Consider the following 18,099-nt stretch of genomic DNA (forward strand, 5'->3'; position numbering starts at 1 on the left):
GAGGGGTGGTACTCACTTTTGTGAGATACTGTATGATATATATATATATATATATATATATATATATATATATATCTCTATTATAGAGAGAGAGAGAGATATCTATCTCCATACAATGCACACACACCTTTCTATTTTTTTTATTGTAAGTGATCTCATGACCCCTGTTCTCAGCTGTACAAGTGAGCTTGTGGTGGAGAAACAGCTTACAGTGATCTTCCCTGTGAATGGCTGTGCAGAGGGGCACGTCAGCACAAGTCTGACCAAAGGAGGATAGTTGTACTGTGCTATCACAACCAGAAAACCGACTGTGCTGAGATAGATGTGCTCTCTTACCTAGAGTGGTCAGTTTGAAATGGGAAAGGAGGGGGACTTGCAGGATCTCCGGAGATATTTTGCACAAAGCAATACAAGGAGAACATGATACTTTTTAACAAACACATATCAGGAATATGAAGTTTTAGAGTAACATATTTAAGCATCTCTCTAAATTAAACATATTGGCATATGTGATGTACTACATTAGTGCAATTGGATTGGTTGCTGTGGGCAACCAATCATGAATTGATGCACGAATATAGGAGAAAATATGATGGCATTAAAGCAAAAATGTAACTCAAAGTGAGGCCGTTGCCTTTGTTTAAATCTGTGTTAAACTCACCCTTTAACTTTTTTTTTTTTTTATCTTTAATTTTTAAAGATTCTACTTCTCAAAAAAAAGAAGAGGAAATGCATTTTTTTTCATTTAGACTCTTTATTATATATTGGTTCTTGGGTATAAAGAGGAATTGTGTTCCTGCCTATAGAAACTGATTGTCTTATTTTTCATTTTCTAAAAGCTATAGGCTATAGCAGGCTGGAATATTGTTATTGTTTATAAGCAATATATACCTCTTCTATTACATGCTGTGGATATGAGACGGCGTGGTAAAGGCACCATGTCTTTTTGTTTAGCTCTAATAAATGTTTTCCTATTTTGCAGTAATGTGGAGGATGTGTGCAGATTCCCTGACCTCCCAGCTCGCAAGCAGCTCACCTACCAGGCCAAGCAACTTATCTCGAGAGAGATTGAGCTGGAGAAGATGAGGAGGTCAGAGGCCTTCCAGCAGGCGCGCAACGCAGGAAGGGTAAGTGCTGAGGAACAACCATGGCGATGTGTTTTCATGACCAGGCCCCACCAAAGACAAATTACCCACATCGCTGTGGCCCTAGACTGCATGTATTATGGGAGAAATAAATGGGCTGTTATTGCTGATCTTCTGAAAATCCAGTTGACTGGCTACAATAAAAGCTTCTGTGCTTTGAGTCACTAAACTAATATGCTATTCTCCATACCTGCATACACATAGTTAGGGACTGGTAGTGTGGAATCGAGAGGATTGGCAAGAGAGAGAGACAGCTAGCATGTTTGAAGGGAAAGGTTGAGTGACAGCCTACATATTTTTCTCAAGAATGTGTAAACTAGGCGAACTGACTCTCCCATTGGTCTTATAATTTTTGGGGACTGAAGTGTTACAATATGGCAATATGGCTGTACTACACCTAGAGGTTAACCCTTGTTGCTAAGACGCGGATGCTTATTTCGTGGCAAACAAACTAAAAATCCAACAAAGAGCAGGGTTATTTCTAATGTCTGTGTTAGTTACTGAAGTACCAAGATCTCACCTTTTTTGGAGTCCCCTAGAGCTATAGGAACCCATTTAAAGGACAATGCTTGTTGGGTTTGTTCCCTGATTCTGATATGGACAAAAACACTCAATTTGTACACAAGACGTTGTTCAGAGCCAGAGGGTGGGGATACAGGCTGTACCCTCTTGCTGCCTGGATAACTGAGGACAATAACACTCTACCTTTTATAAGAAGGTGATCTATACCAATAGAGGCTGTCTGGGTAAATACAATAAAATATGGGACAGATAGCTGCAGTCTACATCTACATGCATCACATCTACTGGACTCCTTAGCAAATGCATATGGTTTACACAGTTTGCCAGCGTTAATTATCTTTACCTAAAAAGAGGCTACGTAAAGGGCTAGGTCATTCTTGCACTTATGTTTTTTCAGGACTGGCCCCATGTTTAGGGGTTTGTATATGAAGTTTTGTTGCGTTGGTCCTCTGCACTTCTTTTGGACATATAATGTATGCTGTGTCGCTCAATATGTCTTAAAGGGGTTGTAAAGGTTCATTTTCTTATTTTCTAAATAGGTCCCTTTAAGCTAGTGCATTGTTGGTTCACTTACCTTTTTCCTTCAATTTTTTTCCCTTCTAATTGTTTTTTTTTTGTTTTTTTTTCTTTGTCTGAATTTCTCACTTCCTGTTCCTCCTCAGTAAGCTGTTCTGGCTGACTAAACACCGCTGGGATGATGGTGTGAAGTTTACTGAGGAGAAACAGGAAGTGAGAAATTCAGACAAAGAAAAAAGACATTTAGAAGGGAAATCGAAGGAAAAGGTAAGTGAACCAACAATGCACTAGCTTAAAGGAACCTATTTAGAAAATAAAAAATGAAGCTTTACAACCCCTTTAAACTGGTTATGTTGTAATCTTGGGTTTTCTACCCAAATGTTTCTTCCTGATACCTATAGTCTTTATATGTATCCTGTGTGAACTTCCAATAAACCTTGTTTGAAATAATAATAAAAAAATAACAGAACCACATAGGGGTCCAACGGCAAAACCGTGGCCACACATATGTGAACGGAGCCTTAGGGAGGTGAAGGCACAATAATAGGTTGCCTAGTTGTCCTAGGCTGCTGCCTTTCCAATCGCAATGAACGAGTGGTTCAACCGATATCTGTATTTCGATATAAAGTCAAGCGCTCCTGGTACAACTAGTCAACTTAATGTTAATATAAAATGTTTAGTATAGTCAACATGTTTCTGGGGAAGCGCCTCCCCTTTCTTCAGGGCTTAACCATATGGTTTGTAATTAAAGATTAATTAAAATGCCTATTCTGATGCCTTGTCACATGACATGTTTTATTCTCAGATGTGCTGTTGCCCTTTTTTATTTTTTTATTTTTATTTTTTTCTTTGCTAACATTTTATGGTCATTCACAATATGGGCAGGAGGGGGGGTTTGGAGCATTATTGACGTTGGTAGCTGTAAATGTATATCCTCGTGAGATGTCATGTGCAGAGGGAGCATTACATCTACTACCTGTAGTCACCGTAGAGTATTAACGATTGTCAGGAGTCACACGATGCATGCCAGGGGCTCCCTGCAGAACCACAGTTAAGTAACATGTTGATCCGAGAATCCTCTGTTTACACAGTATCTCAGAGACCAGGCTGGAAAGACGCAAACAGCTATTAACAGCCAATCTCGCTGGAATGTCTTTCTTTGTACAGCAAACGTCAACTAGAGGAGATGATGCAATATGAGGCTAGAAAAAAAAAGAATCCATACATATACATTTGTCCTGTTTTATCATAGTAATGGGATTGATCAATTTTTATTAGCTTTTATCTGCTAAATAATGGTAAGTTGTAGGAATGGCTGTTGTTGGAGGGTAGGTCAACAAACAGCTTAAAAGTAAACCAGTCCTTGCATCACACTTGCAAAACTTTTAGCAGTAATAAAAATTCCCAAGAGATATTTATACATTCAGTTAGAGGTCGACCGATATGGGTTTTTCTCTGGCCGATGCCGATATTTAGAAATCATGGCGGCCGATAGCCGATATATGATGCCGATTTTTTTTTGGGCCGATATGTTAGGCCGATTTTATTTTATTTATTTATTTTTAATCCCTGTTGATCTAACACACCTTTCCCACTGGGGCGTTTTTTAAGGCGCTTTTGGGCTAAAAATAGCGCCTGTAAAGTGCCTGCAAAATGGCTCCCCTGCAGTCTGCGTGAAAGACAGAGTGCTTTCACACTGAGGCGATGCGCTGGCAGGATCTTAAAAAAAAAAAAGTCCTGCAAGCAGCACGTTTGGAGTGGTGTATACCGCTCCTCCACCGCTCCTGCCCATTGATATGAATGGGCACCACTGCCGAAGCGCATGCAATGCGATTTGGCAGCGGTGCTTCATGGGCGCATTTAACCTCTTCCTTGGCCGCTAGCTGGGTTATATGTGCCCCACTAGCAGCCAAATAGCACTGCTAAAATGATGGTAAAGAGCCGCTAAAACTTGCATTTTACCATCAACGCCTGCCCGCTCCAGTGTGAAAGCAGTCTTCATAAGTGATACAGAAAATTTCTTACACTTAAACATTTATTAAACAAAACAAACCTCCAATCAGTTTACTTGTATGTATGATTTAGCTAAAAAAAAAAAACCTATATATTAAGGGTCGGTTCACACAGGGGCGACCCGTCAGGCGACTTAGCCGCCTGACAAGTCGCGTCCCGCTTCTTGCAGTGGAACCGTTCTAATCGGAGCGACTCAAGTCGCTCCGACTTAGAAAAAGGTTCCTGTACGACTTTTGGGGCGACTTGCATTGACTTCTATACAGAAGTCATTTCGCAAGCCGCCTCTAAAGTCGGATCACGGTCGCCTGAGGCAGTCGCGTTGCAAGTCGTGCTGCCTCAGTGTGAACGCGCTTTAAATAAAAACAGGTAGTCAAAACTTTTGGACAAAAAAAAAAAAAAATGGGCTAACTTTACTGTTTTTATTTTATTTTTATTTTTTAAATGGTGTATTTTTTTTCCAAAAAAATGCATTTGAAAGACCTCTGTGCAAATGCCGTGTGACATAAAATATTGCAACAACCGCTATTTTATTCCCTAGGATCTCTGCTAAAAAAATATATATCATTTTTGGGGGGTCTAAGTGATTTTCTGGCAGAAAATACAGGATTTTTACTTGGAAGCAACAAGTGTCAGAAAAGATTTAGTCTTTAAATGGTTAAACTGAGAACTTCTACACACAGAGATGATTTCATTCATTGAAGTGTAAACATTGTATCTTTCTGTTCTTTTCTTGGCAGCCTGCCCAGAGAGGAGGAAAGGGTTGCTATGACGACTCAGTCAACTTGCACTGACTTCTATACAGAAGTCATTTCAAAGTCCCGCTAAAAAACGGCCGATATATCGGTCGACCTCTACATTCAGTGCACTTAGGGAGTCATTGATAAGTCTTTGCTTGGATCTGTGATATTGAGCTCTAATGTATTTCCCTGCACATTTCTAATGTGTGCTGAAGTTCCTTTAGGCAGTGGTCATCAACCTTGTCCTCGGGGCCCACTAACAGGCCAGGTTTTATGTATTACCTTGGGGAGATGCAGACTAGAATACTGCAATCACTGAGCAGCAAATGATATCACCTGTGATGTATTTCAGTTATCTTGCAAACCCGGCCTGTTAGGGCCCTGAGGACAGGGTTGTTGACCACTGGCTTTAACCAAGGGACCAGAGTTCCTCATAACTGTGAGGGGCATATGGGGTGTGTGGTCCGGAGCTTGATTCTTTTAATCATTGCAATTGCGGAATTGAGCACCCAGAGTACTGGAGTACTGAGACTACTTGGATATTCTGGGAGAAAGCTATGTGAAGGTACTGCATGTAGAAGCCCCCATAGGTGATTTTTTTTTTTTTTTTTTTTTTAAGGCATGCCTGCAATTTGTAAAGTTTTGTACAAGAACACGTTTGTCAGCCTTTTTTGGCTTCTCCTTGTTTAAACGGTCATATTTGTGGACACCAAACAATTATGTCTGTTGGACAACCCATTCTAATGCCAAGGGCATTATTCTTGGGGGGGGGTTTAGTGTGCCTGTTAAAATTTGAGCCCTATAGGCCAGGTGAAGCCATGTACTGATGGTGGATGAGAAGAGGTGGCTTGCAATCTGCTTTTTAATCACAAATGTTTTCAGTGGGGTTGAGGTCAGATCTTTGTGTATACCAAATGTGTCAAGCCATGTCTTTAGGGAGCGGTCTGTGCAGAGGGGCACAGCCATACTGAAATAGAAAGGTGCCTTGGGTGAAATGGCACTAGTGTCCTAAAATTTGGAGGGATGCCCATATAATGTACCCTAGGGTCTTTTTATATAAGCTCTCGTTAATATTTCCACCCTGCTTCGAGCCAGGAAGTCCATCTCTCGCTTTTATTTACTACCATACCTGGAAGGTCTATTTCTCTGGGTCCAAATCTCAGGTTTTTCATCCTTGCAGGTTTTTTGTAGCTCGTATTTTGGCCTTCTTCCAACGTGGCGTGGACTGACATCTGGCCCTCAGCACCATAAAAGACCAGGTTTCTGCTTTGGATGTTCTATTTTCATGCCCCTTGCCCTCCCTTTCTTTGGTTTGTTCCTTCTGTCATAGTCTGGTTGCTCCTCCTTTAGACCTCAGATTGATTCCTTGGGACCTCAGTTGGGTTCTTTCTGCCCTACAAATACTTCCTTTTTGAATCTATTCGAGAAGGTCCTCTCTCACAGGCCTTTTTGGTAGCCATCACCTCGGCTCACAGGGTGTCGAAGCTTGCTGCTTTTTCTTGTAAAAGTTAGTTCTTTGTGGGATAAAGGTGGTTCTCCGTCCTCGGTCATCCTTTTTGCCGAAGGTTGTATTGACTTTTTCATTTGAGGACATTGTTTTGCCTTCCTTATATCCTAATCTACCCTATTTTTGCTGGTTATTTGTCTCCCTTCTCTCTAATACTGCTGACTACTAACTGAATGTGTTGTAAATAGGGTGGTTTGGCAACCAGCGGGGGCCGCTGATGGGTTGTATGTTAATCTTTGGTTGTACCTAACATCCTACTCCTGCAGGTGGTGCAAGACCCAATGGTCTCAATCTACTGAGACAGCTGTGTCCTTCAGAAAAAAGATTTTATGGCGAATACAATAATCAAATTTTCCTCTGTCATCCTTCTCACACATATTAGCTAAGAGATACTACGTCATAGTGGAAATCTTAAGGTGTCCTAAATTGTGTGTGAGGCAGGGTGGATATAAATCAATGATTTTTTTTTTTTTTTTTTTTTTATGAATTTTTTTTTTTCTCATCAAATTTATTTTAATAAAATGCTTTTGGAGTAAAAATATATCTAAAGATAGTTTTCTATTTACGATACATTAATAATTTTAGTTTATCCAGCATGAAATGGAGCATAGTTATATAGCATGAGGCTGTACATTCTGCAATGTTACGTTTTTGGTAAACTCATTCAATGAACCCAAGCTCTGCAAGCTGAGAACTTACACCGCATTCGCACAATTTCACAGTAACCATGAGATAAAACAGTTCAGGAATATTTATTTATCCCATTGTTTTTCAAATCTATGTACACTACAAACTGTAAGATTGAATCGGTTCTGATAACACTGTTTTACTAACCTGACAGCTTATTATTCTAAATGGGAAACCTTAATTTTGTTTACAAATATTTAAAGATTCTAACTACCAGCAAGAATAAGACCTTACATTTAAAGAGCACCTGTCATTTCAGATCCATCATGGCAGCGGCTGTTAGCGGGCATCCACTCACCCGCTGTCGCCACGTCCCTCACCTTGTTGTGTCACTGCCGCATCACCTGCCATCCCATTAAAGTGAATGGGACTGTTGGTAAGTCAACTGCGGGTCAGAGGCGGAGCTGCTGCGGGACAGAGATGACAGTTGCTCTTTAAAAATTATGCTGTTAATCGAGTTGATTTAAATCAAGCCTTTTTACTTGTGATTTAAATCGACTTGATTTAAATCAAATCCACCCTGGTTTGCGGTCATTGGTAAACAGGTGGGTTTCATTTTTTTTTGGTTGATTATTGTATGGTAAGCTCTTTATGTATTGTTGGACAACACCAGACAGTCTCAAGAGGAGTCGGAGCAGCTCTTCCCTGCAAATAAATTATGAATAAATTACCTTTTATCATACAATTAAAGGATCAGCCCACGCAAACGTGATATTCCAGATATGGATAGGGCCTGGTAGGCTGAAGCAGTCCCTAAGTTCTTGTATATCGTCGATGCTTCTGCATTGAGGTCTCACTGCTATAATGCCTGGCTGTTCCTGTCCACCTAGGGGTTCTGGGTGTCCTTGCCTCACCTTTTTGTGTGCTTCAGATATATAATATATTATATTATATTCTATTATATTTTTTTGGAAAAGTGGGTGCCTTTCAAAATGGGCACCAACAGTGTTTTGGGTGCCCGAGAGGTATAACAAAATGTAAGGGGTTTAACAGCATCTACCAAACACTTGTCAAGAAGTACTAACCCTTTAATGGTATATTTCCAATATAATGGGCCTCCTACGTCTTGGACTGCTTCTCCCTCTTTTAGAATACTCCAACTAGGAAAAAAAAAGAATCTGTATACATGCTTTTGGCTTTTTTTGCTGGTTGTGTGATGTGCAGAGTCCTCTTCAATATTTGTTGACAGTGCTTATGTAGTGATGTGGGCGCTGTTCTCTGCATCATTCTCCTGTCAGGCTGGCTTGGTTGTTGGCAGCCTGGGCTCACAGGAAGTGAATTTAATGACACTGGGTGTCATTCAGTTCAGAGGATGATTGGTGCAGGACCTCACAGTGCTTTTTGCTGGGGCCAGTGCCAAATTGAAGGCAAGTAACGCAGTAAGAACGTTTTTGTTTTGTTTTTTTGTTTGTTTTTTTCCCCAAATATTTGTTTTGCGATTTGGATTTTTTTTTTTTTATTAAGACTGGAGTTCCCCTTAAAGTGTTTCTTTGAAACAAATAATTTATAGCTAGCCATACTTCTGTTTGTAGAAGCACTGCTGACTGCATCACCCAACAAAATGCATCATTAAAACAGATCTGTAGGAGAGAATTTGCATAATTCCATTTACATAGCCTGGGGGATGTTAGCTTGTATGGATAGAATTTTTGCATAGCAGTTTATACTACTTCATTTTAGTTCTTTGCAATTTTGTATAACCATGTTTCTCTGCGCACTGATCGGGTAGGTACTGATTCATTCTAGAACATGGCTCGTCAGCGAAAATTACGTACAGCTCAACAATGAAGACCTTTCAGGTTATGCTTCCTTTTTTTGGTTTCCAAGTCCTGCTCCAAATGAGCCATGGTTTCCATACACTGCACTGATGATGGCCAACATGTCTGAAAGAACTATATGCAGTTTTGAAAAATGTTTCTGTAATGTTTTGCGCTTATCTGTTCTGTAAAGACACTAGCTATTCCATTTGCAAAGCTGCCCCAGGGGATAGTTTGCATGGCTTCATCCACTATCCTAAATGAGGATTTAATCCATTTATTTGTGGGCTTTGTGATGAAAGTAAGGCAGGCATGCCTTAAGCCTGGTATGCACTAATGTTTTTTTTTGTTTTTTTTTCCTGCTGGGTTAAATAAAAAAAATACTGAGGGCTGCAGTTAGAGCCACTGTATTAACGTACAGCAATCTCCCCTGCTGAGCTGTTGTGTTCCGACAGGGGGACCCTCCCCTCCCCCTCTCTTCCACCAGAGCACTCTAATCAGCGTTCTTTGCCATTGGCTGAGAGCGTTGATCAGGAGCCGGTCTGTTGCTGGTTTTTCAGAGTGCTCGTCCGACAGAAGCTGGCCAAATGGCTGGCTTCTGTTGGACCGGCTGGCATACACACTGGCAGAATGTCGGACGTTTTTTATAGACCCAGCCGATGTTTGCAAATATTTGGTCCATGTGTACTAGCCATTACTTGTTGGCTTTTTTACATTTGTGTTTTTTTTGTTTTTTCCATTCAGCCAGTGGACTGAATAGAAAATATTTATTCTTCTTTTTTTGCCTCCTTCCGCAAGGCGTGCTCCGCCTTTATATGGAGAAGTAAACCTCCTAGAATCAAATACGCAAGACTAATCCTCCCTAAAAATAAAGGCGGAATAGCCCTTCCTGACTTAAGAAAGTATCACCAGGCGGCTATATTAACACATATAGTTGATTGGAATATACACCAGTCAATCAAGGACTGGGTGTCACTAGAACAAGCCCAATTTACCTACCCCATTAACCACCTTCCATGGATAAACCCCAAGTTTCACCCAAATGAGATCAAATCTCACCCCCTTATTGGCCCCACGCTAGCAATATTTCATGACACATTTAGGAAAAGGGACCCCACCCCCTGGATCAGTCCCCTAACGCCTCTCAGAAAAAACCCAGATTTCCCTCCAGGAAACCAACAAAAATCTTTCCTAATTAACTGGCCCCACAAAGCAGTGCTAACTAAACACTTCTTCAGGAATGGGAAATTTCTATCCTTTGAAGAAATAAATAAGGACAACAACCCTGGACTAATATCACACTTTACTTATCTCCAAATCAAACATTATCTCTCCACAGCGGATATGGCAAGTCTAAGGTCCAAAACCCACACGACCCTAGAAATCTTATCCTCAGAAACGAGTCCACAAAGACACAATATTTCAACTCTGTACAACTCCTTATTTGAAGAGGGTTTAGAGTTCTCCACCACATCCTGCCTAGCATGGGAAAATGATCTCAACCTATCGTTTACCAAAGAAAATTGGGAAACCATTTTCACGTACGCCCATTAAGGCTCACTTAATGTCGCTACTCAGGAGTGTGGGTTTAAGATTTTAACAAGATGGTATAGAACACCCAACATCCTACACAAATTTTACCCCCAGATCTCCAACAGATGCTGGCGATGTAATAGTGAGGAGGGCTCGTTAATACATATCTGGTGGTCATGCCCGGATATTCAACCTTTTTGGAAAATGGTCCATGAAACCATCTCATCCATCACCCCAGAAAAGTTAAACTTTGACCCAGCCCACTTTCTATTACATCACAACAAAGTCCCTAAAAAAAAAAAATACTTGAAATCCCTAACCATGATCATGATAAATGCCGCAAGACTTTGCATCCCCGCCATTGGCGGTCTACCTCACTCCCAACGAAAAAAGAATGGTTCAGAAAAATCAACTCATTGAGGAACTTATAAGCATCTCACAGGAAAGAATGTCAAATTTTACCTCAACCTGGCTTAAATGGATAGAATACAAAGATACTCAGGAATACAAATCTTCCATTGTGTAACAATTATTTTCGAATTTTTGTCAGATAACTTTTCTGTTGATCCTTAGATATTTAAAGAGCGCAGGACCGCTATACAAATACCTCCTTGCCTACTCTTCCCATTTGTTAATATGTTTAACCAATTCTCTGCCTCCTCCCCTCACATCAGGGGTGTGGTGTTTTATTCTTTTCTTTCTCTCTTTTTCTCTCTCTTTTCCTTCCCTCTCCCACTTCCTCCCCCTTTATTGATGGAAGCAACCTGGTCTTAGCCTTATATTTGCTCAGATCCTTTAAATTTTTCTTTTTTGGATAATTCTGATTATATACTTGTCATTAGGAAACTACATGTTGTATCTATATATAATCTATCAGTTGTTGTAACATTCTCTGTACTCCTTCTTTAACATGTGAAAATATGTTCAAATGAAACCGACTTTGTACGATGTATTGTTGATTATAATGCTCTGTTCTCTTTCAATAAAAACTTTTGTGAAATAAAAAAAAAAAGTAAATATTTAACAGATTTCTCCTTCCACACAAACAAGTGTATGTAGGAATTCCCTCCATCGGATCTTGTATGCTGACTGCAGGACCTGCAGCAGTCAGAATACACAGATTAGGGCTGTAGCTGATTGGCTGTAGCCTTTGATTAAAAATGTTCTAACTTTTCCACCTGGCAGAATTCAATTAATCGACTTCTGTTGAGCGGGTACTGACGCACCCTGATTAAAATTTGCTGGTATCTGCTGAACCAGCCAAATTTTGATCTGTGTATGGCCAGCTCAAGACTCTATTATGCTTTTTCACTGGTTTACTTGGGATTTTGTTTTTTCTCAGCCTACCTCGTCATAACCTGATTGTGCCATCTGGCCTTAGGGAAATTGAAACATCATGCCTCATATTGTCCTCCTTGACAATCTATCTATAAAATAGTTTCTTTATTCTTGGCCTAATTAATTTCCCGGGCATTAAAATCTCAAGGGGCTGCAAGCTACTTCTTACTACCATATCCCTTGTGACATGGAAGGACTATTTTACATAAGTGGTTCTATCCAGAACCCCCTATTTTCCTTTTTTTTTTTTTTTTTTATAGCTAAATTAGCTTGCGTTTTTCACAGGGAATAGGAGAATGCCTTCCTGCATAAGGAATTACGGGTTCAAAATGTCTTCAAAATCTGGGAGTCTTTCATTTAAACCTTGCCCACAGAAACTCAACAATCTATAATCAAATCCTTTCAACATACTCAATGGTATCTATTCAGACTCCTAGCCGGTGATCCTCCAATCAACATTCCATGCCTCTTAAATTGAATTAGACTTGTTAGTCTAGAAATTGAGACCTCCCCCTCATTCCTCTGCTTGCTAATTACTAGTATGGCCACCATCCATTAAGAAATATTTGAATGTCTAAAGACATGCTGGTAGGTTAATCGGATCCTGTCTAAATTGGCCCTAGTATGGATGAATGTGAGTTAGGGACCTTAGATTGTAAGCTCCTTGAGGGCAGGGACTGATGTGAATGTACAATGTATATGTAAAGCGCTGCATATATTGACAGCGCTATATAAGTATATGAAATAATGTACACCACTAGGCCCAGCACTGCTAGGTCTCTCTCAGCTTATACCAATACTGTATATTGTCTTTCTTGATTTAACTTGTTGGCCAAATGTTTCAGCCATTGTTCTTGTTGCATTCTCACAATAAAAAGAATAAATAAATATAAATAAAAAAAATAAAATAAAGAAATGTATTATTCTCTAAATGACTGGCAAATGGTGCAGCTCTTTTCAGAATGCAGACACATTGATTTCCCCCAAAGTTGCTTACAGTCCATTACTCCCATCACACATTTATATATAATCTAGCTAATTTTGATGGAAGCCAGGCAGGATGTTTTTAGTTTGTGCAAGGAAACCCATATAGACAAAGGCGGCATACAAAATCTATGATGCCCACGAGCTCCAGGGTCGTGGTGCTCTCCCCCTGAGTGTGCATATCTGAAAAATTTAGAATTGTTGTGACATTGGTAAATCTTAATATCTCTTTGCCAGGAAGCTGCCAGCAAAAAGGAAGAAAAGGACGGGGAAAAGAATGCAGCCAAACCTGTGGCCAAACCGGGACCATTGAACCATGAGAAACGTCTTGAGACTATCATGAAGAAGACACCATTTGAGGAGAAGGTAATTCTATAGTTGCGCATACTACACTCTACCAGTGGCTGGCTATGGTAGTCTTAGAAGGAAAAGCCGCCAAGATTGCCGCCGGGAACCAGAGAAGAGGATGATCGGGGCCACTAACATGTTTTGTTATTTTAATTAAAAAAAAAATCTATATAGAGATATCTATCTCTATCTTTCTCTCTCTATCTATATCTTCTCTTTAGTAGCACTTTAATGCATAGAATTCATTAAGGTAAAAAAATATAAAAAATGTCTTCCCTTTTTATTACAACTTTGCAAGAAAAAAAAAGGGGGTGGGGGGGGGGGGGGGAGTGTGGTTTGCAGGATCTAACTTTACCTGTCGATCGTTTATCAGTTGCGATGAGTTCTGGTGATTCTTTAAGTAGCTTGCTTGAGCTAAAAGTACCCATCTACCTTAAAACCTTAACCTTAAAAAAATGTTACTGATTGAGCTTTTTTCTTCTCGTTTTTGCAGCCCGAGAAGGATTTCTTTGGCCGGCAGATAGTGAAAACGGTGGTTTCCACAAGTACAGGCAAGTTTTTCCCTGAATGGCACAGAGCAGGTTCAGTTATTAATACATCACTTCCTGATGGGTGACCAACTTGCCACTCCTGCTTGGTAAATCAATGTAGTTGATGGACATGGTCCCTGGGGTAGCTGGAATTGTCACTCACATGAAGGAGAGATAACATTGTATAGACACTACAGCCATCTGTCCATGTCCGCTAGGGCTATGGAACCATATGTGTCCGATGGATAACTGTTTTTCCACAGCAGTCAGTCAGACTGAAACTTGCAATCTTCCAAGGAAGGTTTACCTGATACGTGAATACAGCCTACAGTATTAAGGTAGGTCTAAACCCAATACCAAAATCGCATACAAAATGTAACATGTTGCTGTAATAAGAAATGTCTGGTGATCCTGCCATGAAGGTCCTTGTTCAGGGAACGTGTCTGATGGGGTAACAACTGGCTTCCAGTTTCGCTCCTGTGTTGTCACCTGATCAAATTTGCCTATGCCGAAGGCTGCAAACAGCCATATCAACACATATTGCACAGGAATGGTCCACCGTTGTCACATCAGGAAGCCAGTCTAGAGTACTGATGTGAGGCATAATGCATGTAGAGAGGAAGTGGATAAAAGACTGCAAGAGATTGCAAAAAAAAAAAAAAAAAAAAAAAAAAGGTGAACATGGTATTTTATAAGGGAAAAAACAAAAACGTTTCAATTAACAGTGCTTTTGCAGACAAGAGTTGCATTCACCCAGATTAGCACCACTTTTACTCAAGATTCACAATTTTTCTATTTAAACCTTATGTGGAAAATTGGGTGAGTCTTGGGTCAAAATACTGAAATACTCCTCTTCAATCTAGAACTCCCCCCCCTCCCCCACAGTTCTCTTCCACTGGATGTCCCCAGTCTTCCACATCGATTGAATGCCAGTGTTATTCAGCTCTCTTCCTCTGAGCCCAGGTTGTCATGGATCTGCTCCCTGGTGAAGCATAATCATGCAGCTTAGTCTGCACTGAACAGAGCTATCACATTTCAGCAGTTAAAGTCTGAGAATGCCTGCTCTGCTACAGCCCATGATTGTTCCAGGTCAATCCCCTACTAGGTAATGAAGCTAGGGCCACAATGCCAGAGCTTGCTTCTTTTAATAAAAAGCGTTCTGCAGCTCCCCACTTTGTCCTTTTATGTCCATTTTTAAGATGCGATCTTCATTGTTCAAGCTTAAAACATGGTTCACTTTTAATAGTACAGTAATATCACTTTTGGCATTTTGCTTCGCAGAAATATACATATTTATTTCGTTTTAAATCCTAGTTAGGCTGCCTAAACTAGAATTTTTAAAGCAGGAACAGCCACCCACGATCCCCGAGGCCAGGAAACAGGCCTCGGTATGATTACCTACTTCAGACTGCTATATTTGGATTGCATTGTGTGTGCATACTTTATTTTAGTAGACAGCGAAGGCAGATAAAGGCCCACGTATAGATTTCTAAGGAAAGGATGACGGCATACATAGATTGCTGCCGAAATGGGCCATAGTCTTCAGCTGCACATACTTCACTTTTACAGCCCATCATTCTCTGCTCTGAAATATAAATGAGCTCTTTCAGTGGCCCCCATCTTCTTGCCTCATTATTATATTTATATACGTTTAATTTGCCAGTCAAATGAGCTGCTTGGTGTGTAGATCTGGGCTGCTGTATTTGAAGCTCTTCTTCGCTGCTCTGCGCTTACTGTAAACTGTGTTTCACTTTACAATGCCCTGACCAGCAGCCAGTTGAAAGCTGCCTAATGCCTGAAAGGGAATATAGATTTAGGACAATTTTATTTTAATGTGTTTTCTTTTAAGTCTAATTTTAACTTTCAGTTTAAATCTGCTAAATGCATTCCACGTACATCAAACCTAGGTGTGCAAAGTCTTGCAGTTTGTTTTCTTTAGAAATCAGTAGAGTAGAAAAACCTGTCCTATGCCAGCATGCTGCAGAAAGGGGCCCGTGCTGTGTGTGTGTGGAAGCAGTGGTCTCTCTGCATGCCATGTGTTTTCACAAAGCTCTGCTGATTGGACAGCTCTAGCTTTGATTCAGCAAGGGTGTGTGTCAGACCACTGCTTCCCCCATAGGGAGCAAAGGGTCACGTCTCTGCTGCCTACCAGCAGGGAGCAGGCTTATTGTTTTCAGTCATTGATGGGTGTTGCGGGCCGCACCTGGGTGACGCCATTCCGATGGAGGCGAGGGTCCCAGAGGCGGGGCTTTTTTTTTTTTTTTTTCAGCCGACGCTAGCCCTGTATTTGCCTATTAACTGCTGTCACTTCTAATACAGAAGCCAGACTTTTGTATTTAGAAGTGATCATGGAATTCTCCAGGCAGCACGGCTTCACTGAATCCTCCCTCCCCAGGTGTAGCTGAGCTTTTGTGATGTGAAGGGAGGAGCAATGACATCGCTGGTGCCAGGGGTGGGCATCTATCCAGGCATGTTGCAGGTTTGACTGCTGCGATTACTGGCACCCACAGCATCTTCCCCCGCATCCATCCTATCCACATCCCAATTCCAGCAACAAACGGGTCAATTCCGAATCGATGCCATAGTCTGCAGGAACAGATGCCCCATACCATTGTCTATCATCAGAGAGCAGCTCTGACCAGTCCAGCTATCCTCCTGCCGGGGGGACGGGGTTGTCTCCAACCCTTGTGATGCCACTGACTCCAGGTATTCTGCTTCTTTGTAAAGAGTGAAGGCACACTATGGGGGATATTTACTAAAACTGGAGAGTACAAAATTTGGTGTAGCTCTGCAGAGAAACCAATCGGCTTCCAGGATATATTGTCAAAGCTTAACTGAACAGGCTGAAGTTAGAAGCTGATTGGCTACTATGCACAGTTGCACCACATTCTGAGTGCTCCGGTTTTAGTAAATCTCCTCCTAATGAGTTAACTCCAAGGAGGTACTTGACATCTCCTAAACTTATCTTTATTTATATCTGACAGGTTTATAGTACTCCTGGAAGACCATAATTGCTGTAGTACCGGAAGCCCGATGCTGATCCTTCAGGTCTCAGCATCTTCAACAGTAGAGTCGCTGCAGCTTCTGTCTGCCCCTCCCCTCAGAAGCCTTTTGTATTATGTGAACTCATTCACAAAATACAAAGGCTTCTGTGAATGGGCAGCAGAGGGGTGGAGCGGACATAGCTGCCCTGTATTGCTCTCTCCCATAGCCCTGAGTGTCTCGGCAGAGCCATAAATCTGTCCCATATAAATAGAGGTAAGTTCAGTAAATGTCATGCACTTCCTTGGACTCAACTCAGTGTGCCTTCATGTTATTTAAAGTATCTGAATTCCTGAAATTCAGCTTTATATTGGGCTATTGTACTTTGAGAATTGGCATATTTTTTTTTTTTTACAACAGAAGCAAAGGAGAAACTGGAAAACCTATGCAAAGGCGAGGCTACAGCTCTGCCTCCTGGCTAGAAATGGGAATACAATAGATTCATAGGAAAGATTTTCTATTTATTTATGCCACTGTGCATGCCCTTTAAGATATGTGCTATCCATTTTCTTGGTCCCATGGAAAAGCACAATACAACAGCCTGACAAATGTACCCATGCCCTCCACATTTTTTCTCAGTAAATACCTTGGTAAACACTGGACTTCTCAGAACCACGAGTGCATATTGGGCCTGCTGTTTGTGTTTTGAAGGCTGCAGATTTTTTTGTTGCTATGGCTCATGTTTGATCTGGTAAAGTATGTCCTACCACCTTGTACCATTCATATTATCTATTTATTTCCCCAGTGGGTGCAAACCAAGAGGAATCCATAGAAAAGAAGATTGGAAAGGCCGTGGGGAACAGCGATGTTTGGTTTCGATTTAATGAAGGCTTTTCAAATGCAGTGCGGAGGAATGTGTGCATTAAAGACTTATTGTAATTTTTTTTTTCTTCTTTTACATTTTTTTGTAAATAAGAAAAGTGTAATTTATAAGACTTTTTCCCAGAATGACAGACTTGGAGCATTTGTCTGTTTGTTCTCATTGGACGTTTTTGTATCAATGTTGCGTGAAGATAAGATTTTTTTTTTTTAGTCTGTTTGACTATACTACTTATCCGGTGAGAGCTTTTATCTCCTCCCTACATTAAGCAGTTTTTCCTGTTTATAAGCAGATCAGTTGTTATAGTTTTTGTATGAAGATAATAAATATTTTCTATTAGCTCTTTTCATTTTCCTTCATTATTCCTTCAGTGCAGGTTTAGAAATTAAAATGTAGTTACTGCGAGCAGCACATACAGTGTTTATTTCAGACATTTTTATAAATGCCAGGATAAATACAGCGCTGTTGGACAAAACAGAAGGGCTCAACCAGCAGCTGACCTTCCAACTGGTGGTCATTTTTTCTTGACCGTTTTTTGATCATACGTGGAATAGTCACCTTGAATCCACAATTTCTTACAATCAAGTCCAGATTGATTTTACAAAGCTTCCCCCAGAAGG

The 18,099-nt window shown here is 40.6% G+C and overlaps 1 protein-coding gene across 1 annotated transcript in view; it reads left to right on the top strand.

The window, feature by feature from the left end:
* CHTF18 (chromosome transmission fidelity factor 18) overlaps nt 1-17,818 on the top strand; it is a 117,510-nt gene extending 99,692 nt beyond the window's left edge. The window contains exons 19-22 of the mRNA XM_077449400.1: nt 983-1,127; nt 12,977-13,105; nt 13,581-13,638; nt 17,405-17,818. Of these exons, the coding sequence (XP_077305526.1) occupies nt 983-1,127; nt 12,977-13,105; nt 13,581-13,638; nt 17,405-17,538 (466 nt within the window). The 3' untranslated portion in view covers nt 17,539-17,818. The remainder of the gene's footprint in view (nt 1-982; nt 1,128-12,976; nt 13,106-13,580; nt 13,639-17,404) is intronic.
* Nucleotides 17,819-18,099: the final 281 nt, after the last annotated feature.

The sequence above is a fragment of the Lithobates pipiens genome, unplaced genomic scaffold (genome assembly GCF_037356315.1).
Source record: "Lithobates pipiens isolate NorthernLeopardFrog02 unplaced genomic scaffold, aLitPip1_a1.2 Scaffold_22, whole genome shotgun sequence".
Classification (NCBI taxonomy): domain Eukaryota; kingdom Metazoa; phylum Chordata; class Amphibia; order Anura; family Ranidae; genus Lithobates; species Lithobates pipiens.